Source organism: Saccopteryx leptura, chromosome 1, assembly GCF_036850995.1.
Source record: "Saccopteryx leptura isolate mSacLep1 chromosome 1, mSacLep1_pri_phased_curated, whole genome shotgun sequence".
Classification (NCBI taxonomy): domain Eukaryota; kingdom Metazoa; phylum Chordata; class Mammalia; order Chiroptera; family Emballonuridae; genus Saccopteryx; species Saccopteryx leptura.
The window spans coordinates 263833770-263861292 of record NC_089503.1 but is presented as its reverse complement, the minus strand read 5'-3'; the positions used below and the strand labels follow the sequence as shown (position 1 = coordinate 263861292).

Below are 27523 nucleotides of genomic sequence, written 5' to 3'. Positions count from 1 at the left end.
ACCAAATAAAAAGAAAACCCTCCCAGTTTCTGTAGGATGATGTGGCAGCATGTGTGCACATGCAGATGATGACATAACACCATGTATACAGCGGAGCAGCCCACGGCAATGCCAGTCAAGATGTGGATGGTACAGAGGAAAGTTCAGTGTGTTCTGTGGCTCGCTAAATACGAATCTGTGACCAACGTGCAACGTGAATATCGGCACGTTTATAACGAAGCGCCACCACATAGGAATAACATTACTCGGTGGGATGAGCAGTTGAAGGAAACCGGCAATTTGGTAGAGAAACCCCGTTCTGATAGGCCATCAGTCATGACAAGTCTGTAGAGGCTATACGGGATAGCTACCTAAGGAGCCCTAAAAAATCTGTGCATGAGCCCACATCAAACTGCACTGAATAGGTATGAAACTGGGAGAGTTTTGCTTTTATTTGGTGCAGATTTCACATTTCTATCGTCTTTTGTTGCTTTCCTGTGACCGGTCAAAAGTGCACCATGACTTTACGGACACACTGTATACATCTTCAAGCTTGAGTTTGGAGATTTTAGTAAATCTAATGGACACAAAAGATGATATTCAACTGACTTTACCATTCACTTCACAATGAATAATAAACTTGTTCTAAGAACTCAAATCTCTAACAAGTTCATTTCCAACTGCTTTGAACAGCACACAGGATTTCATTAATAAAAAATATAACAGGCAGATGAACAAGATGAAGTTTTAGCTTCTAACATTTTATCCGTACTTTAAATTATGAAGTACATGAACTACAACAGGGGTTGGTTCTTACATCCTTTCAAATTAAAGTAAACCACTTACCACCACACACAGAAGTTTCCTTTCTTTCACTTCTGTGGCTGTATGTGACCTCTTTAAATATTCCATTTATAAAGTTGTCATTTCTTTTGAACATATACCCACAGAAACGGAATTGCTGGATCACATGGCAGTTCTATTTTTAATTTTTTGAGGAACCTCCATACTGTTTAGATTCTATAGTGGCTGCACCAGGGGTTGGGGGTGAGGGGTCGCTTTTCTCTATAATCTCGCCAACATGTTCTCTCTTGCTTTTTAAAAAAAAATTTAATTTAATGGATTGACACTGGTTAATAGGATCATATAGGTCAGATGTACATCTCTAAGATACATAACCTATATATTACATTGTGTGCCCATCACACAAAGTCAAAGCATCTTCCGTCACCGTATATTTGGCCCCCTTTACCCTCCAGCATCCCACCACTCCCTTTTCTCTGATAATCACCATACCAGTCTATGTCTATGACTCAGTATTTCATCCCACATATGAGTAAGATCATCTAGTTCTTAGCTTTTCCTGACTAAGACATATGCACCCCCAAGTTCATTGCAGCATTATTCCTGCTGGCCGAGACATGCAGACAACCAAAGTGTCCTCCAACAGATGACTGGATAAAGATGTGGTACATATATAAAATGGAATGCTACTCAGCCATAAGAAAAGATGAAATACAGTCATTCGCAACAACACGGCTGGACCTTGAGAATACTAATCTAAGTATTCTGCTAAGTGGAGTCTCTTGCTATTTGATGACAGCCATTCTAACAGGTGTGAGGAGATATCTTGCTGTGGTTTTAAATTTGCAGTTCCCTGTTTATTAGTGATGTAGAGCACCTTTCCCAGTCTCTGTTGGCCATTCATATGTCTCCTTTGGGAGTATGTCTACTCAGTTCTTCTGCTCATTTTAAATTAAATTGTGTTTTATTGCTCATTTTAAATTAAATAGTTCTATGAGTTTATTATATATTTTTATACCAACCCCTTATCAGATATACAATTTGTAAATATTTTCTCCCATTCCATAGGTTGCCTTTTAATTGATTTTGTTGATTGCTTCTTTTGCCGTGCAAAAGCTTTTTAGTATGGTGTAGTCCCATTTATTCTTGCTTTCATTGTTTGTACTGTTGGTGTCAGATCCAAACAAAAAGGGTGCCAAGACCAATGTCAAGGAGCTTTCCTATTTTCTCCTAGGAATTTCAGGACTTATGTTTAAGACTTTAATCCATTTTGAGTTAATTTTTTCAATAGTCTTAGAGAGGGATCTAATTTCATTCTTCTGTATGTGGACATCCATTTTTCCCAACACCATTTATCTAAGAAACTATCTTTTCCCCATTGAGCATTCTTGGCTCCTTTGTCAAATATTAGTCGACCATATACTGAAGGTTAATTTCCATTTAGCTGTGCACTCATTGATTGCTTCTCGTATGTGCCCTGATGGGGGCTCAAACCCGTGACCTCTGGTGTGCCAGGTCTACGCTTCATCCACTGAACCACCTGGCCAGCTGAAGGTTAATTTCTAGGTGTTTGACTGTTCCATTGGTCTGTGTACCCATATTTATGCCAGTATCATTCCATTTTGATTACTATAGGTTTATATAAGGTCTACCGGAAAGTTCTGTCCGTTTCTATCCCAAGTTTCGACACATAAGCACGTTTATTTGGTGCATGTGAGCCTCTCTATTTTTATCACTTAATGTATACATACTGACATAGCAAACTAACTAAAACAAAGTTGATTCACGTTAGTCTTATGTGTGAAGCGATAGTGTACCCATGGCTACTGATAAAGTTCATTTACGCCACTGTAATTTTTATGAATTTCAACAAGGAAGAAATGCTACAGAAGCATGTCTGTTGCATCCACCATATTCCCCGGACTTAGCACCCCGTGACTATCACTTGTTTTTGTCCTTACAAAATTTTTTGAAGGGCAAAAATTCAAAAATGAAGAAGATATCAAACAAGCACTGGTTCAATTTTTCGCATCAAAAGATAAAACAGGCCCTGGCCGGTTGGCTCACTGGTAGAGCGTCGGCCTGGCGTGCGGGGGACCCGGCTTCAATTCCCGGCCAGGGCACATAGGAGAAGCGCCCATTTGCTTCTCCACCCCCAACCCCTCCTTCCTCTCTGTCTCTCTCTTCCCCTCCCGCAGCCAAGGCTCCATTGGAGCAGAGATGGCCCGGGCGCTGGGGATGGCTCCTTGGCCTCTGCCCCAGGCGCTAGAGTGGCTCTGGTCGTGGCAGAGCGACGCCCCGGAGGGGCAGAGCATCGCCCCCTGGTGGGCAGAGCATCGCCCCTGGTGGGCGTGCCGGGTGGATCCCGGTCGGGCGCATGCAGGAGTCTGTCTGACTGTCTCTCCCTGTTTCCAGCTTCAGAAAAATACAAAACAAAACAAAAAAAGAAGAAAAAAAAAAGATAAAACATTTTCCAAAAATGGGATATACAAATGCCCTCATGTTGGCAAGAAATCATTAATAATAATGGCAATTATATTATTTAATAAAGTTTATTGATGGTAAGAAAAATTTGTATTTTGTTTTATTCCAAAAAGGACAGAACTTTCCGGTAGACCTTATAATATAGTTTAAAATCAGGCAGTGTGATGCCTCCAGCTTTGTTCTTTCCAGGAATACTTTGGCTATTCAAAGCCTTTTGTGTTCTATACAAATTTTACAATTGTCTTTTCTATTTCTGTGAAAAACGGCATTGAAGCTTTAATAGGGATTGCACTGAATCTATAGACAGCTTTGGGTAGTATAAACATTTTAATAATATTAAATCTTCTGACTCATGAACACAGGGTATCTTTCAATTTGTGTCTTCTTCAATTTCACCAAAATCTTAGTTTTCAGTGCACAGAACTTTCACCTCCTTAAATTTATTCCTAAGTATTTTGTTGTTTTTAATGCTATTGTAAACGGATTTATTACACAATTTACTATTTTCTTAATTTCTTTTTCAAATATTTTGTGTTAGTGTACACAACTGATTTCTGTACGTTAATGTTGTATCCTGAAATTATACTAAATTCATTGATAAGTTCTAGCAGTTCTTTAGTGAAGTCTTTGGGATTTTCTATATATTAAACTAGATCATCTGCAAACAAAGACAATTCCATATCTTCCTTTCTGATTTAGATGCCCTTTATTTCTTCTTCTTGCCTGACTGCTCTGGCTAAGACTTCCAGTACTATACTGAATAAAAGTGGTAAGAGTGGGAACCCTTGTGTTATTCCTTAGAAGAAAAGCTGCCCTGGCTGGTTGGCATAGCGGTAGAGTGTCCGCCGGGCATGTGGAAGTCTCAGGTTTGATTCCTGATCAAAGCACACAGAAGAAACGCCCATCTGCTTCTCCACGCCTCCCCCTTTCGCTTCTCTCTCTTCCCTTCCTGCAGCCAAGGCTCAATTGGAGCGAGTTGGCCCCTGACATTACCATGGCCTCTGCCTCAGGCTTTATGAAGAGCTCAGTTATTAAGCAACAGAGCAACGCCCCAGATGGGCAGAGCCCCTAGTGGGCTTGCCAGGTGAAGCCTAGTCAGGGCACATGTGGGAGTCCATCTCTCTGCCTCCCCTCCTCTCACGGAAACCCTCCCCCCCCAAAAAAACAACAACAACTGATTATTAGCAATCACATCTTGAATCCACTCTAATTCTCACATAGACATGTAAAATCATCCAAAAACTTCAGGACTTCCATATCGTTTTTAATAAATACTTCATACCTGGATTACATAAGGGAATAGTAAGAAATTTGCAGCTCTATCTTAAAAGAGAACAGAGATTTTAAAAAATAATAAATCAGCCCTGGCCAGTTGGTCACAGCCTCATACATCATCAAGGTTGTGGAGTAAAATTAAAAAATACTAGAGAAATAATTATATTCTAAGTTAAATAATTAATATTTATCTGGCACCTGTTACATGCTCACATTGAACATGTAACGAGTATCATACAATTTTTACACATGGATTCTAACTTGAAGAACTTTATGTTCTATTTAGATAGAGAAAATAATTCACACAAAACAAATATGTGAACACAGATCAGTTAAGAAATAGAGTGAATGGTTCGGACTGTAAGTATGAAATATTATAAAGGGAATATTGGTAATGACTATAGAAACCAAGAAAAAGCATCAGAGTTCAGACTTAAGCTGGCTCTCCTGGAAGTTCCAAAGCCATTTGCACATTTCTAGGTATTTGTTATAGCAGCCCTCCACTCTAGGCACCAAAATAAAATAAATAGAAGGTACACGAAAAGAGAGAAAAGAGAAAATTCCAGACACATGTGATATACTATTATATGTATGGATATTTTTAATGAAATATTTCAAAAATAATTTTATGTAAAATGCAACAAGAAACAATACAAATACTACAAAACACCCACATAACCACCACATAGATTTAAAATATGAAGTTTGCCGTATCTGTTTCAAAATTGTTTTAAGAACTAAAATGTTACCAATATAGTTGAAGACAGCCTCCATTCTATTCTGTCCTCCCCAGCAGTAATCAGTACCTTTAGGTAGCTGTGTGTCCTTCCCACATATACAGTACATAATTTTGTTACAAATATATCTTTACACTATATATATTTTAATTTTTTATATAGATGGTAACATACTGTGTATCCTATTGCAATTTGCAATTTTTTTTTGCATTTTTCCGAAGCTGGAAACAGGGAGGCAGTCAGACAGACTCCCGCATGCGCCCGACCAGGATCCACCCGGCATACCCACCAGGGGGCGATGCTCTGCCCCTCTGAGGCGTCGCTCTGTTGCATCCAGAGCCATTCTAGCACCTGAGGCAGAGGCCACAGAGCCACCCCCAGTGCCCAGGCCAACTTTGCTCCAATGGAGCCTCGGCTGCAGGAGGGGAAGAGAGAGACAGAGAGGAAGGAGAGGGGGAGGGGTGGAGAAGCAGATGGGCGCTTCTCCTGTGTGCCCTGGCCGGGAATCGAACCCGGGACTCCTGCATGCCAGGCCAATGCTCTACCACTGAGCCAACCGGCCAGGGCCGCAATTTGCAAATTTACACTCAGCATTGCTTTCCGTATTTATCTGGAATGGGATCAAGGTACCCATTTTTTCCTTCATTTTTTTTAAGCACCACAAGTGATTCTGGTTATTAACCACGCTGAGAATCACCATTATACCCCTACACGTATTCATCTAAGAAAGACTTCAATGCTCCCAACTGCTAACACATTTCAAGCTAGCTTTTCACCATTATCAATTGTTAAATTACCTATATATTTGAATAAAAATTATTTTACAATGCTTTCAACTCAGAAGCAAAATCCCTAATCAAACCAGGTTTGTACTTGATTCAAAAACAGTAACCAAACCATGAAATCTGTGAAGAAGGGTATGAATTGGCTACAAGGGGGCAGTAACACAACAGTCTTGTGGGGATGGTACAGGGGATTATCTTGATTGTTGTGGCAGTTACACAGACTACACATAATGTGTGTAACTGGTGAAACTTGAATAAGCTGTATGGATTGTACCAATGTCAGTTTGTCAGTTTTCTCAGTACGGTGACAGTGTGGGATGTTGACACTGTGAAGGACAGAGACCTAGAGGAGAGTGTATAGGACTTCCCTGTACATTTCTCTGCAACATCCTGTGAGTCTATAATTAACAAAATAAAAAATTTAATAAATTTTCAAACTAAGTCTCTAAAGTACACTGAAGAAATTCTACAGTCTTTTCACATCAAATTCAATTCAGTATACTGCTACAATATACATCCATCACAGAAATAACACATATAGCAATATCTGATGCAGAGCTGCACAAAAGAGAAAGGCCATATTGGTAATGACCATAATAATTCTGTAGTAAGTATAAAAAATAAACCTTAAAAATTATTGGCTTAGCCCTGGCCGGTTGGCTCATTAGTAGAGCATCAGCCTGGCATGCAGGAGTGCTGGGTTCGATTCCCGGCCAGGGCACACAGGAGAAGCGCCCATCTGCTTCTCCACCCCTCCCCCTCTCCTTCCTCTCTGTCTCTCTCTTCCCCTCCCGCAGCCAAGGCTCCATTGGAGCAAAGTTGGCCCAGGCACTGGGGATGGCTCTGTGGCCTCTGCCTCAGGCGCTAGAATGACCCTGGTTGCAACAGAGCAATGCCCCAGATGGGCAGAGCATCGCCCCCTGGTGGGCATGCCGGGTGGATCCCGGTCAGGTGCATGTGGGAGTCTGTCTGACTGCCTCCCCGTTTCCAACTTAAGAAAAATACAAAAAAAAAAAAAAAAAAGGAAATAAATTATTGGCTTAGTTGCAAGTCCAATCCCTCCCTGGTCAGGGATATAATCAACCAATAAATGTATAAATAAGTAGAATAATAAACTGCTGTTTTTCTATCTCACCAAAAACAAATTAATTAAAAAATTTAAAAATTATTGGCCTATAAAGTGGTCTTACCCTCATGGGACACAAGGATTTACCTAGCTATCTCTGTTCACTCCAAATAACACTGCTTTCATTCCTATTTTAAGCCAGCAAGCCTGCCCTACTTTTGCAGACTTATTTCCTAATCTATTTACCTGCCTTTCCAATCATGAACCAGTTAAACACCACTAAATAAGTTTGTATCATATAGTATTACTGACAGTCAATGTGTACCTTTCATATCCTTTCATAACCTATTAAAACAAGTAATTTTATTTCAGTGATTTGACCTAGTTCTTAGAGATCATTCCTTCTATTCTTTGAAAGTCACAGAGCTCAACATTTCAAAGAATTAGAAACTGGCTCTCCTAGAACCAAGAAAGTAATAACCACTGTCAGTGGTAGTCTTACATAATCAATAACTTTATAGTGGTGTCCCGTTTTCAATAAAACTGTAAAAATAAACAACTTGCTTTCATACACAAACACACCTCTGATCATTTATTAAAACAATCCTCTTTTATCGTATTTTGAAACCTCTACAAAACCTTAGATAACAAGAGTAAAATGTCCCTAGGCACACATACAAAAAAACACAAATTAAGCCCTGGCCAGTTGGCTCAGCGGTAGAGCATAGGCCTGGCACATGTAAGTTCTGGGTTCGATTCCCAGCCAGGGCACACAGGAGAAGCACCCATCTGCTTCTCCACCCTTCCCCCTCTCCTTTCTCTCTCTCTCTCTCTTCCCCTATTGCAGCCAAGGCTCCCCTGGAGGAAAACTGGCCTAGGCGCTGAGGATGGCTCTATGACCTCTGCCTCAGGCACTAGAATGGCTCTGAATGCAGCTGGGCCGAGCATCGCCCCCTGATGGACATGCCAGGTGGATCCTGGTCCGGAGCATGCAGGAGTCTGTCTGCCTGCCCCCATCCCATACTTCAGAAAAACACAAAATAAATAAAAATTAAAAAACAAAAACAGGCCCTGGCCGGTTGGCTCAGTGGTAGAGCGTCGGCCTGGCGTGCAGAAGTCCCGGGTTCGATTCCCGGCCAGGGCACACAGGAGAGGCGCCCATTTGCTTCTCCACCCCTCCCCTTTTCCTTCCTCTCTGTATCTCTCTTCCCCTCCCGCAGCCGAGGCTCCATTGGAGCAAAGATGGCCAGGCGCTGGGGATGGCTCCTTGGCCTCTGCCCCAGGCGCTAGAGTGGCTCTGGTCGCAACAGAGCGACGCCCCAGAGGGGCAGAGCGTCGCCCCTGGTGGACATGCCGGGTGGATCCAGTCTATCTGACTGTCTCTCCCCGTTTCCAGCTTCAGAAAAATACAAAAAAAAAAAAACAACCACAAATTAGGTCTCATCTCTTTAAGCCACTGATCAACAGTCAAATCTTAAACTTGAAAGGATTATCAATTTAGAGGGAAAAAAATTTCCTAACAGATAACCTACAGCAGTGGTAGTCAACCTGGTCCCTATCGCCCACTACTGGGCACTCCAGCTTTCATGGTGGGTGGTAGTGGAGCAACCAAAGTATAAATAAAAAGATAGATTTAACTATAGTAAGTTGTTTTATAAAGATTTATTCTGCCAAACAGCAAAAATCCGACATAAAGTACTTGGTAAGTAATTATTATTATATGCTTTAACTTGCTGTAACTCTGCTTTATAAATTTTATAAAGTAAAGTTACTTCTCTACTTTATAAATCACCATTACTGTGGAACTGGTGGGCGGTTAGAAAATTTTACTACTAACAGAGATACAAAAGTGGGCGGTAGGTATAAAAAGGTTGACTGCCCCTGGTCTACAGTTTAGTCATCTGTTCTTCCTGGTGGTGTTAGTCACAGGAGCTCCATAGTTCTAAATTTGTTAGTTTTATATGCTATACTGAGTTCTTCTCAAGACAGTATTTAAGCTTCTAAGTATAACAAGAAATGTTGCCTGTAGTAGGAACTCAACAAATTATTTGTTTATGAATACATGATTTCTAAAATTCTATCTATACTACAGAAAAGAAAATTTTCACCATTTTTCTGAAGTTGGAAACGGGGAGGCAGTCAGACAGACTCCCGCATGCGCCCAACCGGGATCCACCTGGCATGCCCACCAGGGGGCGATGCTCTGCCCATCTGGTGCATTGCTCTGTTGCAACTAGAGCCATTCTAGCACCTGAGGCAGAGGCCATAGAGCCATCCCCAGCACCTGGGCCAACTTTGCTCCAATGGAGCCTTGGCTGCGGGAGGGGAAGAGAGAGAGAGAGAGAGGAAGGAGAGGGGGAGGAGTGGAAAAGCAGATGGGCGCTTCTCCTGTGTGCCCTGGCCGGGAATCGAACCTGGGATTCCTGCACGCCAGACCGACGCTCTATCACTGAGCCAACCAGCCAGGGCTGAAATTTTCACCATTTTTCTTATTAAGCATTTTAGGTTTAAATCCTTTCAAAAGCTAAGGAGACTAAAGTTGAAAAATATAAAATGCAGTACACTCTTTTTTTTTTTTTTTTTTTTTTCCCATTTTTCTGAAGCTGGAAACAGGGAGAGACAGTCAGACAGGCTCCCGCATGCGCCCGACCGGGATCCACCCGGCACGCCCACCATGGGGCGATGCTCTGCCCACCAGGGGGCGATGCTCTGCCCATCCTGGGTGTCACAATGTTGCGACCAGAACCACTCTAGCGCCTGAGGCAGAGGCCACAGAGCCATCCCCAGCGCCCGGGCCATCTTTGCTCCAATGGAGCCTCGGCTGCGGGAGGGGAAGAGAGAGACAGAGAGGAAAGCGCGGCGGAGGGGTGGAGAAGCAAACGGGCGCTTCTCCTGTGTGCCCTGGCCGGGAATCGAACCCGGGTCCTCCGCACGCTAGGCCGACGCTCTACCGCTGAGCCAACCGGCCAGGGCAAAATGCAGTACACTCTTAGACCTTCATTTCACACACATGCCACTTAAAGTCAGACAGCTCTGCTGTCAAAGACCAAAGATTATTAACTCATTTAACCTAACCAGATGGTAGTGCAGTGAATAGAGCATCAGACTGAGATACGGAGGACCAAGGTTCGAAACCCTGAGGTCGTCGGCATGAGCACAGGCTCATCCAGCTTGACCACAGGCTCATCCAGCTTGAGTGACTTGAGCATGGGTCACTGCCTTGAGCGTGGAATCATAGACATGACCCCATGATAGCTGGCTTGAGCCCAAAGGTTGCTGGCTTGAAGCCCAAAGTTGCTGGCTTGAGCTCAAGATTGATGGCTTGAGCAAAGGGTCACTTGCTATGCTGTAATCCCCCATGAAGGTACATATGAGAAAGCAGTCATTGAACAACTAAGGTGCCTCAACGAAGAATTTTTGTTTTTTTATAGAGACAGAGTGAGAGTCAGAGAGAGGGACAGATAGGGACAGACAGACAGGAACGAAGAGAGATGAGAAGCATCAATCATTAGTTTTTCGTTGCGACACCTCAGTTGTTCATTGATTGCTTTCTCATATGTGCTTTGACCGTGGGGCTACAGCAGACCAAGTAATGCCTTGCTCAAGCTAGTGACCTTGGGTCCAAGCTGGTGAGCTTTGCTCAAACCAGATGAGCCCGCGCTCGAGCTGGCGACCTCGGGGTCTCGAACCTGGGTCCTAGTATCCCAGTCTGATGCTCTATCTACTGGGCTACTGCCTAGTCAGACTCAACGAAGAATTCATGCTTCTCATCTCTATCCCTTCCTGTGTGTCCCTCTCTCTGACTCTGTTTCTGTCAAAAAACAAAACAATTAACTCATTTAATAAATGAATGGCTAGCATTTATTAAGCATCCAATATAGGCACTGTACTAAGCATACACATGTAATGTGAAATGTAATTTTTAAATTCTGAAGTAGGTACTGTTACCTCCCATTTAAACCTGAAGCAAGAAAAATAGTCACAACTACTAATTAGCAGAGCTTATGCTCTTTTCCATACTGTCTCCTATAAAAAAAGCTTCTTATACTTTCACTAAACATTTCATAAGCACCTATATGCTAGGCACTGAATTGAACTTTAAGAACACAGTTCTCATCCTTGAAGAGAACAGTTTAGTGTGAATAAAGAACATAAAAATACTTGAGATCTGTAAAGCAATGAGATTGCTCATGGGAGCATATAGGAGGCAATATCTAACCTTTCTGATGATGAAGATGATGATGGCAATGACGACAACAGTGGTGGTGCTGGTGGCAGCTACCATGTATTGAGCATTACTCTGTACCTGCCACTATAATCTATGGAGTTTACTTAATCCTTATACCTATCCTGTAAATTAGGTTTTATTATCCCTCTTCTTCAGATAGGGAAACAGAGGTTTAAAAAAGGTTATGCAATTTGTCCAAGGTCATGGAGCTATGAAAAGAAACAGAAACTGAGTCCAGGTATATGTCTAACTTTGAAGTCCATTCTAAAACCATTATTTTAGACAATCTACTAGTAAAAGAGAAAAAGCTTCTCAGACTAAATCTTGAAAGTGGCTAAATATTGAAAGATAAAGAAATAGGGACTAGTCAAGTTGGGGGGCAAGATTCTACAAAGGAGTAATGCAAACAGCTCGTTCACATTCATAACAAAACATGACATCCTAGGGAAATACAACTAGTAGTAAATAGGTTTGGGAATAAGGATGTGAAAATGAGGAAAAGAAAGTAACACAGCCGTCACCGTTCATCCACGTTTCATTTTCCTTGGTTTCAGTTACCTGTGATCAATCATGGTCCAAAAATGGTAAATGAAAAATTCCAGAAAAAAAATGATTCATACGTTTTAAATTGTGTGCCATTCTGAGTATCGTGATGAAATCTCGTGCCGGCCCCTCAGTCCCACTGGGGATGTGAATGTGCCCTCTGTCCAGCATCTCCACACAGCGGACATTCCCTGCCCATTAGTCACTTAGTAGTCACCTTCATGATCAGATCCACTGGGTTCAACTAACCCTTATTTTACTTCATAATTACCTCAAAGTGCAAGAAAGGTGATGCTGGTAATTCATATATGCCAAAGAGAAGCCATAAGTGCTTCCTAGTGAAAAGGTGAAATTTTCCACCTAATAAGGAAAAAAACAAAAAACTCATATGCTGAGGTTGCTAGGATCTGTAGTAAGAACAAATCTTTTAGCCATGAAATTGAGAAGAAAAAATAAGTTCATGCTAGTTTTGCTGTAGCACCTCAAACTGTAAAATTATGCCACAGCACATAAGTTAAAATGAAAAAGGCATTAAATTTGTGGTGGAAGACTTAAACAAAAACTGTTTCAAATGACAGTATCTGAATGTGTTACACCAGAATGCATGGTGCCTATAGGAGATGTCAGAAAGGAAACCCCTGAAACAAGTGACAGTAAGTCATTTACTGCAAGTAAGGGATGGCTACACAGATTCAGGAATAGGTTTGGACTGAAAAATATAAAAATAACTGGCAAGAGGCCCTGGCCAGACGGCTTGGTGGACAGTGTGTCATTCTGGCATGCAGAGGGTACAGGTTCCATCCATAGTTAGGGCACATAGGAGAAGTAACCAATGAGTGTACAACTAAATGGAACAACTAAGTGGAACAATGAGTTAGTTGATGCTTCCTCTCTCTCTCTCTCTCTCTCTCTCTCTCTATCCTCTTTCCTCCTTCCTCTCTCTCTCTCTCTCCCTCTCAAATCAATGGGGAAAAAAATTTAAAAATCAACAGCGAGAGAAAGGCCACATTCACGTAACTTTTACTATAGTATATTGTTATAATGGTTCTATTTTATTAATTATTGTTAGTCTCTTAACAACGCCTAATTTATAAATTAGACTTTATCATAGGTATGTATGTATAGGAAAAAAACATAGTACATATAGGGTTTGATACTATTCATGGTTTCAGGCATCTACTGGGGGTCTTGGAATGTATCCCCTGTGGATAAGGGGGAACCACTGTACAGGGTTAGAGCTTTAGTATAATGGGAACTATGCATCAACAAAGTTAGAGTATATGTTTTTAGGCAGGAAGTGCTCATGAAAGAATTCAAGCACAAGAACAATCCTATATTACTTGCAGATCGTGATAGCAGTGTGGAGACTAAACAGCCCTAGCAAGAGGCCGCTGCAGGAGTATAAGCAAGAAGTGAGCCAGGGAAATGAAGTGAAAGGTTACGAAGAAACCAGAAGTCCACAGAACTGCATCTAAGAACTGAATATGAAGTGAAAAGGATAGGAAAGAGTCTGGTCTGACTCCCAAGCTTCTCCCAGCCAGGGACTAAATGGGTAAGTGGTGTGATTAACTGGGATAGGAAATACACTCAGAAAATCCTTTCTATCTCCTCTACTTATCACTGATTTTTAATATTCATTTTATCCCTCTACCACCTTTTTTTACTTTATCCGAGAAAATTAAAACAAGCCTGTCTTACTTTCCACAATATCTATTTATGTAACATTTGAATTTTTTATAATTTTGGATTACATTTATAAGCTGATTAAGCTTTGGTTTTTATTTTTCCTTTTGAAACATAGCCATCCAAATAATCTTCCTTAATGGAATCACTGTCAACTGCTCTAGCAGTTTTCAGCTATCCCTATTCCTCCTCCTTTTCATTTTTCCTCCTTCAATTTTTGACACTTTGCCGCGTCTTAAGCAGGTATACTTGGCTTCTCCACCCTAACTTCTCGTTTTCCCAAGCCCCAACTGCACAGCTGAAACCTCTTTTTCTGCTAAGGCGCTTCCACTTCACATTAGCTATAATATACTTTAAAATTCATTTTCTTTTTTTCTTTTTGACAGAGGCAGAGAGAGGGGCAGACAAACAGGGAGAGAGATGAGAAGCATCAATTCTTCGTTGCAGCTTCTCAGTTGTTCACTGATTGCTTTCTCCTATGTGCCTTGACTTGGGGGGGCTATAGCAGAGCGAGTGACCCCTTGCTCAAGCCAGCAACCTTGGGCTTCAAGCCAGTGACCTTTGGGCTCAAGCCAGCAACCCCACGCTCAAACTGGTGACCTCGGGGTTTTGAACCTGGGTCCTCAGCGTCCCAGTCCAACTCTATCCCTGCACCACCACCTAGTCAGGCCTCAATCTCTTATTTTTAGTTTTCCCTAAGACACTACTGAATCCTCAATTATGATGGTTGCCTTGCCTGACTAGGTGGTGGCGCACTGGATAGAGCGTCTGACTGGGATGTAGAGGACCCAGGTTCGAGACCCAGAGGTCGCCAGCTTGAGCACAGGCTCATCTGGTTTGAGCAAAGCTCACCAGCTTGGACCCAAGGTTGCTGGCTTGAGCAAGGGGTTACTCGGTCTGCTGAAGGCCCATGGTCAAGGCACATATGAGAGGGCTATCAATGAACAGCTAAGGTGTTGCAACAAAAAACTGGTGATTGATGCTTCTCATCTCTCTTCGTTCCTGTCTGTCTGTCCCTATCTATCCCTCTCTCTGATTCTGTCTCTGTGTAAAAAATAAAATAAAAAAATTTTTAAATGATGGTTGCCTTTCCCAAGCCTAGCTGTTTTGAGGCACTTCTTAATTGTACTTTTATTTCTCTTACCCCCAACTTCATAGTTGAAATACTGAAATCCTATAGAAAAATGAAATAATAGTAAAATGAACACCAATGTGCTCTTAACTCATTCACCATGGTGAACATTTTGCCACTTTTGCTTTCTCATTTGACAAATACATAATCTTTCTAAACCATCTGAGAGCATACTGCAGACATCATGATATTTCAGCCTAAGTACCTCCTCAGGTACTGCCTAAGAACAAGAACGTTCGCCTTTATAACTACAATACCTTGTTATAACAACAAAGACTTTTAACATTGATATACCTAATATATACTCCATATTTGAAATTTCCCAGTTGTCCCCACAATGTCTTCTATAGTGTAAAACAGTCTCAATGTTTTTTATTTTTATTTTTTATCACTTGGACATTTTTGAAGAGTTCAGAGACCAGCTGTCTTGTATAAAGTCCCACAAATTGGATTTGTCTGATTGTTTACCATAACTAAATTTAGGTTGACACTTTTAGCACTTTTACATAGGTAATTCTTGAATGAGGCCTTAGATGATCTTTCAGTGTTCAGTCTCTTGGGCTGACATTATCTGGACACTGCACAAAATCATCATGAATTGTTAGCACTCAAATCTAATAATGATCATTAAAGATACACACTGCCTTAGCCAGCTTATAGAGCACACCTTCCCATCACCCAATCCAGAAAACCTAGTTCCCAAGTTAGACCTTCTTCTAATGATGAACAAAGACGCAAGAAACTAAAAGATTTCATGATAAAAATCTAGCCTGCCAACCGCCTGACCTGTGGTGGCACAGTGGATAAAGCGTCAACCTGGAAATGCTGAGGTCGCCGGTTCGAAACCCTGGGCTGCCTGGTCAAGGCACATATGGGAGTTGATGCTTCCAGCTCCTCCCCCCTTCTCTCTCTCTGTCTCTCCTCTCTCTCTCTCTAAAAAATGAATAAAAAAAAAAAATCTAGCCTGCCAATAAAATAAAACTGAATACAGGGAACTAAAATTCTCTCTGCATGTAGCTCAATAATTAGGTAGATTATAAAGAACTGAGTCAGGTATCATTTACATTGGGTTGAGATTTTTAAACCTCACTTGCAATTTAAAATGCAGCTAAAATTAATATGAAAACTTTAAAACAGAGTATTCTATTCATAATCACACCAAAGGATAATTATTAAGATACCCCTTTCTCTCCATTAGTGCTTTAGTAATTAAGTCATAGCCAAGCCCCAAAATGACTACAAATACCAGAATTAGCTAAGTTTGTGTCTCATAGACATATGTGTAACAATTAGCTTTTCCCCAAAATGTCACTTTACTGGAAACATATTGTATTTCTATTATCAAATACAGCTTAGGAAAAAGTTTTTAATTTTTTTTTTCTCTAAAGTGAGAAGCAGGGAGGCAGAGAGACAGACTCCCACATGCACCCAACCAGGATCCACCCAGCATGCCCATTAGGGGGCAATGCTTTGTCCATCTGGGGCATTGCTCCATTGCAACCGGAGTCATTCTAGTGCCCGAGGCGGAAGCCATGGAGCCATCCTCAGCTCCCGGGCCAACTTTGCTCCAATGAAGCCATGGCTGCAGGAGGGGAAGAGAGAGGCAGAGAGGAAGGAGAGGGGGAGGGGTGGAGAAGCAGATGGATGCTTCTTCTGTGTACCCTGGCTGGGAATTGAACCCGGGACTTCCACAAGCTGGCAGATGCTCTACCACTGAGCTGCCCAGCCAGGGCTAATTAATTGTTTAATTCACTTTAAATAATGAGTCCTTAGCAGTTTTTCTCAAATAATCTAGTAACATTTTTCAAACTTTACAATAAAATGTGATAGTATGTAACTTTATGGAAGAAAGCTTAATTACCAAATGTCTGATATAAATGAGGCTTCAATCACAACCATTACCATAAAAGGAGGTGTTTTTAAAAGAAGTTAAGATGTCCTTTCCAAGGTTTAAGACTCCTACTCAGCCTGACCAGGCAGTGGCACAGTGGATAGAGCGTCGGACTGGGATGCAGAGGACCCAGGTTCGAGACCCCAAGGTCGCCAGCTTGGCACCGGCTCATCTGGCTTGAGCAAAAAAAAAAGCTCACCAGCTTGGACCCAAGGTCGCTGGCTTGAGCAAGGGGTTACTCAGTCTGCTGAAGGCCCGTGGTCAAGGCACATATGAGAAAGCAATCAATGAACAACTAAGGTGTCGCAACAAAAAACTAATGATTGATGCTTCTCATCTCTCTCCGTTCCTGTCTGTCTGTCCCTATCTATCCCTCTCTCTGACTCTCTCTGTCCCTGTAAAAAAAAAAAAAAAAAAAAAAAGACTCCTACTCAGAGGTATGAATCTCAAGTAGCATTAATTTCTCATGTCTAAATAGCTTAGTAGCTCTTAATTATAATGGTAAACCAAGATAACTTAAACAAATATTACTGACAAAGTCAACAGACAGGCACTATATAACTTGCTCACATTAAATGTTTATACTTGAAAATGTTTCTTCTGGCTTGGTATAGTATCAAATGAATGAAAAAATAAAGGACCAAAATATCAATATAAGCACTTTCAAGCTATTTTCATGCTGACTAAAATAACTGAAAAAAAATTTAGGTTAAATTGCAATGTTTATGTTAAAACAATATGAAAACATCAGCATAATAAAAGCTTTAATATATGTGATCTATTTCCCTTTGAATTCAAAATACATCAGCACTGGGAAATACAATGAAATATAACTAAAGTATTAAGGGAAGTTGTTTCTGGAGGGAAAAGAATATGAAACCTTTGTTTTCTTCCCTTTCTGCCTTTCCAATCTTATAATTGGCAGGGTTAAGCTTATATTTGAAAGAAAAATTATTTTTTAAAACCTTGGTCAATACATTTTCATAACATGAAAGAGAGTAGGGGGAAAGGATAAGAGCTGTGGAAATAACTGAGTTATAGGCACCAGAGAGTGGAAAGGGGTTCAAGGTATACTTGTGGTAATAGCAGTTTTTGTGCATAATACTCTTAAAAACTTTTTTTTTTTCCTGTATTTTTCTGAAGCTGGAAACGGGGAGAGACAGACAGACTCCCGCATGCGCCCAACCGGGATCCACCCGGCACGCCCACCAGGGGGTGACGCTCTGCCCACCAGGGGGTGATGCTCTGCCCCTCCGTGGCGTCGCTCTGTTGCGACCAGAGCCACTCTAGCGCCTGGGGCAGAGGCCGAGGAGCATCCCCAGCGCCCGGGCCATCTTTGCTCCAATGGATCCTTGGCTGCGGGAGGGGAAGAGAGAGACAGAGAGGAAGGAAAGGGGGAGGGGTGGAGAAGCAGATGGGCGCTTCTCCTGTGTGCCCTGGCCGGGAATCGAACCTGGGACTTCTGCACGCCAGGCCGACGCTCTACCACTGAGCCAACCGGCCAGGGCTTCTTAAAAACTTTTAAGAAAGCTTTAACCATACTATTCCCAATGCCAAGATACTAAAAAAAAAAAACTAATAGCCTCTTGTGTGCTACAGATGACAGTACATTCTGTGAATATACAATATATTTGAATTCCAAGAGAATGAGAACTGTATCAGCAGCATCTTACTGACTTTTCTGTTAAATCCTATTTGTCCAACAAACAACAAACTTTAGACAATGGATTCTCCATAATTGTCACGTAATTCCCAAATGAAATTTCCTGTTGCTTCTGAATAGATTCAGCCCAGAGAAATAAACTGTTTTTATTTTAAAACAAACAAACAAAAAAAACACTTTCAAAGAAAATACACTCCTTCACACAGGAAAAGAAACCTGGAAACAAACAAAAAGATCAAGCTGAACGATTTTCACAGTTCAACCATTTGAGTTACTAGTTTTCTGTTCCAGATACCAGTAGTGATGCCCTAGTACATACAGACTGTTTTAGAAATCCACAGAAATGTTACTTTTAACACAAAGAAACAAATGAGCACCCACCTATTGCCATACATTGCAGATGACTCACTATATAGTGAAAATGTAAGAATTGTATTTTTAAACATAATATATCCAATCTTCAACTGCTAGAGAAGAAACCAGCTGCTGAGGAAGTACTAGACAGATGTGTATTGGCTAATTCACATTGTTACCCATGTGGTTCAACCCAGACATACTATTGTAGAAGAGGTATTTCCCTGATTGGGAACAGTTTTCTAATTTATGTTATAATTTCATATACATTCTAGTATTTTTCAAATGTTAGTAATTTCCTTACTAACCACTTATGTAGTAAGTGATAGTAAATCCAATAGTTGCAGCCATCACAGCCACCAGGCAGGTGCAGGTTCCCACTGAATTCAGACAGACGGTAAAGAAACTGTGGAGCCGAAAACTGGTGGGCCATATCTTTTATTCTAGCCTCGCACCCAGCCGGCAAGTAAAAACACATGGCACCAAAACCCACTCATTCAGCGCTCACAAAGCTACTGACACATCTGGGTTTTCCTATAATTCAAGGCCCTCCACCAGCTCAGTCCCCTCTGCTTCCCCATCTCCTTATCTCTGCACAAACTGGCTTCTCCTTCAGGACCTGCCATCTTGGCTGCTTCTTCTCTGCAAAAACGTGGCCTCCTCCTACTCCCTTCTTCTTCTTAAAACTTTTTGGCATGAAAACCCCTCCTCCAGCAACATTAGCATAACAAAGCCCCTTCCCAAGCAGGAAGGTAATTAGCAGTTTCACCTGATCAGCATTATCCAGGTGGGCAGCGCCATTTTTAACAAAAGTGAGCAAAATCAAACAACACAAATTTTACAGACTTATTTGCCCAACAGTGATCTATCGTTAAACTATCATGTTTCATAATGCTACCTTGTCTTATGCTCTTCACAGCTGTTACATTATTTTTTTTTTCATTTTTTAAATTTTATTTATTCATTTTTAGAGGGGGGAGAGAGAGGGAGGGAGAGAGAGAGAGGAGAGAGAGACAGAGAGAGAGAAGGGGGGAGGAGCTGGAAGCATCAACTCCCATATGTGCCTTGACCAGGCAAGCCCAGGGTTTCGAACCGGTGACCTCAGCATTTCCAGGTCAACACTTTATCCACTGCACCATCCCACAGGTCAGGCTGTTACATTATTTACATGGTTCAGATGGTGACAAAGAAAGTACTATTAACACTATTTTGCAGATGAGATTACCAAAGGAAAAAAAGAGAGTTTAAGCAAACAGGCAAGGTTAAAAACAACAAAAAACAGGTGTAAGGTCGGTGGATAATGGGGAAAAGTCACGTGGGGAACCCAAACCCGGGAACTTTGGCTAGGACCGCCCACAACCTAGCGCACCAAAAGAAATTTCCCAGGAACCCTTTGAAAACAGCGACCGTCTGCCAGCCAGTGAGATTTTACCACATCATATTAGCTCGACCACCTAGGGACCCTTTAAATATCTCCCACACAGGTCACAACTCGCGACTTGCCTAGCCTCTGTCCCCAGGGCTAGGGAAACTCGTCGGGCGGGATGCACATGCTGTACTCAATAAAGCCTTTTAATATTCCACACTTCGTGGCTCCAGCCCCTTCCTTCTTTCTCGGTGGGGAAAAATACCTTATATTTTAGTGCCAAAACCCGGGAGGAGTTTGAAGTCTGCAAAGACCGCTCCTCTGCCCTTCCCTTCCGAGAAAGAACCAGGATCTCTGACCTTCCACCCACTTCGGCACATGGTGCGGTAAGTCCCCTGCCTCCAGCCACCCTTGAGTTCTTTCCGCAGAGACTCCCTGCCCGGGAACCGTAGCTATGTCGGGAAGACTTTCTGTTCTGAGTGCGTGTGCTTGTGGAGACGTCCTGAGCACATCCACTTTACCTTATCCATCCATGGCCAGAGCTTGAGTTTTGGGATGCTGATACTCAAATCTGACCGCTCCAAGGACTGAGAGCAGCCATGGGGGCACAGGAATCTCCCTCCCAAAAGAAGAAACTGTTCTTCTCCGCTGTGGCCAGGCCAGAGAACCCACTGAATTAGCCTCCTGAAGGGACTTTTGGTTTTAACACCCTCACTAATTTAACTATCGCCAAAAAAGCTGGGAAATGATTGGAGATCTCTTACATTCACAGCTTCTAGTTATTCGTGTGCCCATCCTTAATCTCTGTGCTGCCTGTTCCACCACGCAGGCCCTGTTTCTGGCCAGAGAAACCTCACCTAAAACCTCCGATCCAAATCTTTCCTTCTCCGTGGACTCCCAATTTTCTTTCCCTCCTTCCGGACCCCCAGGAGCACCCCTCTCTCTCGGACTTTTCTCTGGTCCCTCCGCAGACCTCTTTCGCTCGGGTCTCTTCCCTCCGGGAGCCCCCTCCCCTACCTTCACAAAATCCTGTTTCTCATTCACCACTACCATCTCTCTTTCTCCTCCTTGCTGGCCAGGGGCCCCTTCCTTCTCCACTGTGTTAAGTCCCTCCTCCGTCAGGCTATTCTCCACCTACTATTGGCTCTTAGACTGGTTTGCAAGACCCCAAGGCCCAACCCCAATTTTCTTGCAGGAAGTTCTGGCCTGTCCTGCCTTTGGCTCCAACATTTCCTGCCGGATCTGGGTGCCGGGCTCCCCACGAGCCCCCCTCCTCTTATTCTCAACCTCCAAACCCCTATCCAGAACCTGTGAACACGGCATTTAAAGTTTTTAATGGTCCCAAGTAGTAGAAACAGGCCAAGGCTGTTTGCCAGGCCCGCATGCAGCAAAAGGTAACGCTCCAAACCTAGGCTCTTGTGGCAACCCTGAGGCCAGCACAGCAACAGGGGCAAGGCACAGGAGGTGCCCGACCCAAGTCCAAGCCACAAAGAGGAATCCCACCAGCAGCTTGCTTTAAGTGTGGCAAGCAGTCATTGGTCCTGGCAGGGCCCCTGCCCCACAGCTGCCCACTGAGCCCTGCCCTGACTGCAAGCAGTCCAGTCACTGGCGGAGCAATTGTCCCTTTGGGCAACAGGCTTTTTCTCAGTGTCTCTAAGTGGAGGACAAACGGCCCGAATGGGAGGCCAATCCAGCCAGGTGGGCGCATCACTTAAACTCCTAGGACATGGCCTGGACTCAGAGAACCCAGGGTATGCTGCAACTAGTGGGTAAGTCTATCTCATTTCTTGTGGACACAGTGGCTACCTTCTCTGTTTTGCCATCACACTCTGGACCTCTAATTCCCTCACAGGTCTCGGTTATGGGAATGGATGGGACCCCTTCCTTTCCCCTTTTTATGACACTCCTGACATGCAGTTTTACCTCAAGCTTGCCTCCTTACAGGACCACTGGCAGTCGGAACCACTAGACTCCATCCAGTTCACCAAAAGGCTGGACCCTGCAAATCCCCCTATTACTCCTCTGTTTTTTTAAATTCTTACAGGACCACATCCTCAAAGTTTCTCCAGTCACTGCCAAACAGATGTTCCTCCTGACACCCCTCAAAACCACCACCGGCCAATCTCCCCTCCCCACGACGCCCCTAATCAGCAGGAAGTAGCCAGACAAATAATCAGCGCCCCTATTCTATTTAACACAAAAGGTCAGAATGTAAGGTTGGTGAATAATGGGGAAAAGTCACGTGGGGAACCCAAACCCGGGAACTCTGGCTAGGACCACCCACAACCTAGCGCACCAAAAGAAACTTCCCAGCAACCCTTTGGAAAAAAGTGACCATCTGCCAGCCAGTGAGATTTCACCACATCATATTAGCTCGACCACCCTAGGGACCCTTTAAATATCCCTCACGCGGGTCACTCCTTGAGACTTCCCTGGCCTCCATCATTCCCCAGGTCCAGGGAACCTCATAGGGCAGGATGCACACTCTGTACTCAATAAAGCCTTTTATTATTCCACACTTTGTGGCTCCGGCCCCTTCCTTCTTTCTCAGTGGGGAAAAATACCTTATAACAGGCAAGGCCACAAGTAAGCTCCAGAAGCAGCAGTAAAAGTAGGTTTTCAGAGAGCCAGTCGAGTAGTTCATTTTAGGAAAGTTGCTGTTTAAAAGACAATACAAATCACTCCCACCCACCCACTCTTCTCTAAGATTTGCTCAAAGAAAACAATTTAAGTAGACTTTAAAGTTAACAGGAAATGACAGAACCAAAAACAACTGGGTGTGGTCTCACCTCAGAAAAAATTTCCAGCTGTGAATAAATGCAGACAACTCTGGCCTGACAAGACAACATCAGGTCTGGATTTAGTACCCCATATAATACAATGGACCTATATATGAAGTGACACCTTACTTTCTTAAAACAAATTCAGAGCCCTGGCCGGTTGGCTCAGCGGTAGAGCGTCGGCCTGGCGTGCGGGGGACCCGGGTTCGATTCCCGGCCAGGGCACATAGGAGAAGCGCCCATTTGCTTCTCCACCCCCCACCCCCCCTTCCTTCCTCTCTGTCTCTCTCTTCCCCTCCCGCAGCCAAGGCTCCATTGGAGCAAAGATTGCCCGGGCGCTGGGGATGGCTCCTTGGCCTCTGCCCGAGGCGCTAGAGTGGCTCTGGTCGCGGCAGAGCATCGCCCCCTGGTGGGCAGAGCATCGCCCCTGGTGGGCGTGCCAGGTGGATCCCGGTCGGGCGCATGCAGGAGTCTGACTGTCTCTCCCTGTTTCCAGCTTCAGAAAAATACAAAAAAAAAAAAAAAAGGAGTCTGAATGGTTCATTTTTAAATTTCCCTTATGACTTACGACATGTTATGGTGGAAATTACATGCTACAATTACAAACAGGATTTGAGATTCATGAAGGTCTGAGGGCTGCACTAAGCTTCACTTACATCCCATTTATTCTGACTGGATACACAATTCTGATTTATCTTGTTCCCTTGCCTACTTCAGTTTAGAAGTGACAGATTAGAAAGGCGTATTTTGACAGAGAACAGTACTGGAGGAGATAAACTAAAAACAGACAAAAGCACTAAACTGCTATAGCATTGAGGAATCATTTTAGAACAGGAGGAAACTACCAACACCCTGATACAGCAGAATACACAGGCCATATTCACAGTACAGGACAGAAATTACTGTACAGATGACCTTGATTTATCAAAAAATGTTATGTTAGTGCCCTGGCCAGTTGGCTCAGCGGTAGAGCGTCGGCCTAGTGTGCGGAGGACCCGGGTTCGATTCCCGGCCAGGGCACACAGGAGAAGCGCCCATTTGCTTCTCCACCCCTCCGCCGCACCTTCCTCTCTGTCTCTCTCTTCCCCTCCCGCAGCCAAGGCTCCATTGGAGCAAAAATGGCCAGGGCGCTGGGGATGGCTCTGTGGCCTCTGCCTCAGGCGCTAGAGTGGCTCTGGTCGCAACATGGCGACGCCCAGGATGGGCAGAGCATCGCCCCCTGGTGGGCAGAGCGTCCCCCATGGTGGGCGTGCCAGGTGGATCCCGGTCGGGCGCATGCGGGAGTCTGTCTGACTGTCTCTCCCTGTTTCCAGCTTCAGAAAAATGCAAAAGAAAATGCAAAAAAAAAAGAAAAAAAAATGTTATGTTAGTATATTCTGATATTAAGAGACAGTTGCCAGCTTGAGCCCATGGTCGCTGGCTTGAGCAAGGGGTTACTCGGTCTGCTGAAGGCCCGCGGTCAAGGCACATATGAGAAATCAATCAATGAACAATTAAGGTGTTGCAATGTGCAACAAAAAACTAATAATGATTGATGCTTTTCATCTCTCTCCGTTCCTGTCTGTCTGTCCCTGTCTATCCCTCTCTCTGTCTCTCTCTCTCTCTAAAAAAAAAAAAAAGAGTTGCATACTCTTTATGGGTTATATATAAAAAGTGACACCAGACTGGCCAAAATAATTTAGCAGCTAAACAACTGTCAGTTATATGAACAATTGACTTAAATCCCTAATTATACTTGACAAATGCTGAATAGGTAATCGCAAAAATCCCATTACATTTACTCGATATTATATAGTGTAGATAACGAACATTTTAATAATCAACACGATGCTGACTTTTTAGGGGGAAATACTAAGTTACACACTAAAATTACATAGTGTAGACAATCAACATTAACAATGCTTAATATTTTCAGAGGGAAAATACCTAGTTCAACATTAAAATTCTCCCCCTTCCTTGATCATTCCATAGGCTTTTCCACTTAAAAAAAAATGTATTGTCTCTAATCTTAGTTCGTTTTCTCCTAATTACCAAAATGAGAAAATAAAAGTATTTCAACAGTATTCCCCACTTACAGCTAACCCGTTCAACTAGAAGCCACTAACACAGCTAGCTGGTCTAGGTATGTTCCCTTCTTACCAAGCAGTGTTTTCAAACAGATTGTTAAAACTCAGAAGAGTTGTACTTATGCCTTATGGCTAAACAAAAGAAGCTTATAAATTAGTGGGTACGTTTAAACCGGTATTCTTAGTTTAAGGGCAGAAACAACGACCATGTACAAACGTACAAGTATTAGTAAGGAACACTTGAGTTTATGCTGGACATCTGATTCAGAGAACATCCTTCTCCAAGTCTCTACAGTCAAAACCAAAATAAAACACCAGCACCACGTCAAGAAATCTGTAAAACCGTTCTGAACACCATAAAATGGATTGATTTCTATCTATTTCACTACGCCGTTTCTTTCGATAACAGCTGAGACCAGTGATGACCTGGAGAAACGGGGCCAAAAGGTACACAGGACACGTCCTAACGGAGGGAGGGCGAGCTGATGTGATCCTCAAGAAGGGAGCAGCAGAAAGATCCGCCCGGGGAGAATCTAAGGAACCGCCGCCCCACATCACCCCAGACGGTTTCCCCAGACAAAAGACGAAAAAGGACAAACGGTTTTTTTCCTAAAGCTGGATCCAGGTTTGAGGTGGTGGGAGAAGAAATCCCCACCCCAACTGGAAGTCCAGCTAGCTCTGAGTCTACGGGCAGCCCCGTGGGGACCCCGCCCTCCCCACTCCCATACCACGTCTGGGTCCCTCCCTTCTCCCGGGGGGTGCAGCCAGGGTCCCGGCGCCCCCCCGCTTCCCGAGCTCGGCTCCCACCCTCCGGCCCCGAACTGTCGCCCGGCCGAGGACCCTTTCCCCGCGGGCCGACGAGGAAGGCCCGACCCGCCCGGCACCTTTGATGACGCGATCAGTGGTGGAGAGGTGGAGGTGCCTCCCGGACATGGTCCCCCCGGCCTCGTCCAGGCGCCTGGAGCCCTCCAGAGTGCGCCCCCGCCTGCGTCCCGGCGCTCTCGGCTCCCGGGGCCAGTCAGCCCGCCGCGCCCCGGCCCAGGCTCTTCAGGGCGGCCGCGGCAGCCCCGCCTCGAACCCCGCTGACAGGACGCAGGCCCACTGGCCGCTCCTTCCCGAGGAGCCGAATCGCGAGCGCTGGCGACCGCGGATCAGTGAGGCAACCGGGGCTGCCGCGGCTGCTCGCGGCCCGGCCCGCGTGTGCGCGCGCGCGCGCCCCCGCCCGCCGTCCTTTCAACTTCCCGGCAGCCCGCGCGCCTCCGCCGCCGCGCCGAGACCCGAGCGCGGCCCCGTTGGCTCCCCGGCCCGCGCCTCCCCTGACCTCGGCGGCCGCGCGGGCGACCTCGCTACGCCGCCCGCGCGGCCGCACCCTGCGCACGCGAGCTTCTTTCCTGTCCTGTTCGGGATGGCCGGTTTCCTTTCGGCTCAGCCTGCGTTCCCTGCGGCTGGCCGCTCCGTCTCCGGCCGTTGCTGGGCCTGCAGCACGCAACCCCAGTCCAAGGGTTGCACGGCCAGGCCCAGCCCGGCAGCGGCCATCTTGTGACCCGGCTGCAGTGAACGTGCACCTGCGACCCGGCTGTCACTCTGGAATCCCCTTGCAGGGAGCCCTTGCCCTCCACCACCTGCCCCACCGGAGACCTCCTGCTCTTTCCTTTGGGTCAGCTGCCCGCTCTGTCTGTAGGGGTCGCTACCGACGTGACCCCGCTCTTGCCCACAGTTCATCCTTCCCCTTCACCAAACCCATTTAACCCCCTGATTAAAATTTTCACGCAGTTAGTTGAGCAAGAAGGACTGTCGCTTTCACCCTAGTTCCAATCCAGTTGGGGCGGGGGTAGGGGCTCGGTTTCCCTACGGGGCGGCTAAGACCCTCGCCTTGGCCCCGCGGCCTCCTCTTTCCACTTCCAAGAGAAGGGACAGGACAGCTGCTCCAGGTGCTCCTGGCCAGGCCTCTTTTGTACTAGGAACTGACACCCTGAGTGTCACCGCAGCCACAGCAACTCCTCTTTCGTGGCACCAACACAGTATCTACCGCCCCCACTCAGCAAAGCTCTCTCTCTCTAGAGTGTCTTAATCTGATTTGTCTCCAGGTTAAAACTGACCTCTTCTTTCCTTAAATGCAAGCCTAGCATAGAAACTTACTTTGACGGTCCTCCCTCACTGAGTATAGTGCCTGGTGAAGTCAGATGTAGTTTGATTTTAGCAATGATAACGAAATATTGAAACAGATCCAGGCCCTGGCCGGTTGGCTCAGCGGTAGAGCGTCGGCCTGGCGTGCGGGGGACCGGGGTTCGATTCCCGGCCAGGGCACATAGGAGAAGCGCCCATTTGCTTCTCCACCCCCACTCCCTCCTTCCTCTCTGTCTCTCTCTTCCCCTCCCGCAGCCAAGGCTCCATTGGAGCAAAGATGGCCCTGGCGCTGGGGATGGCTCCTTGGCCTCTGCCCCAGGCGCTAGAGTGGCTCTGGTCGCGGCAGAGCGACGCCCCGGAGGGGCAGAGCATCGCCCCCTGGTGGGCAGAGCTTCGCCCCTGGTGGGCGTGCCGAGTGGATCCCAGTCAGGTGCATGCGGGAGTCTGTCTCTTCCCGTTTCCAGCTTCAGAAAAAAAGAAAAAAGAAAAAAGAAACAGATCCAAGGACATATATGCAAATTATAGGCAAGCCAGCCTTAATGATTCTTGTGGTGGGCAGT

At 44.6% G+C, this 27523-nt stretch overlaps 1 protein-coding gene across 4 annotated transcripts in view; it reads right to left on the bottom strand.

Annotated features, from left to right (window-relative positions):
• Positions 1–26048, bottom strand: part of PPP3CC (protein phosphatase 3 catalytic subunit gamma) — a 78444-nt gene extending 52396 nt beyond the window's left edge. For all 4 annotated transcript variants that reach the window (XM_066351530.1, XM_066351548.1, XM_066351541.1 and 1 more), the window contains exon 1: positions 25721–26048. In XM_066351530.1, the coding sequence (XP_066207627.1) occupies positions 25721–25769 (49 nt within the window). In that variant the 5' untranslated portion in view covers positions 25770–26048. The remainder of the gene's footprint in view (positions 1–25720) is intronic.
• Positions 26049–27523: the final 1475 nt, after the last annotated feature.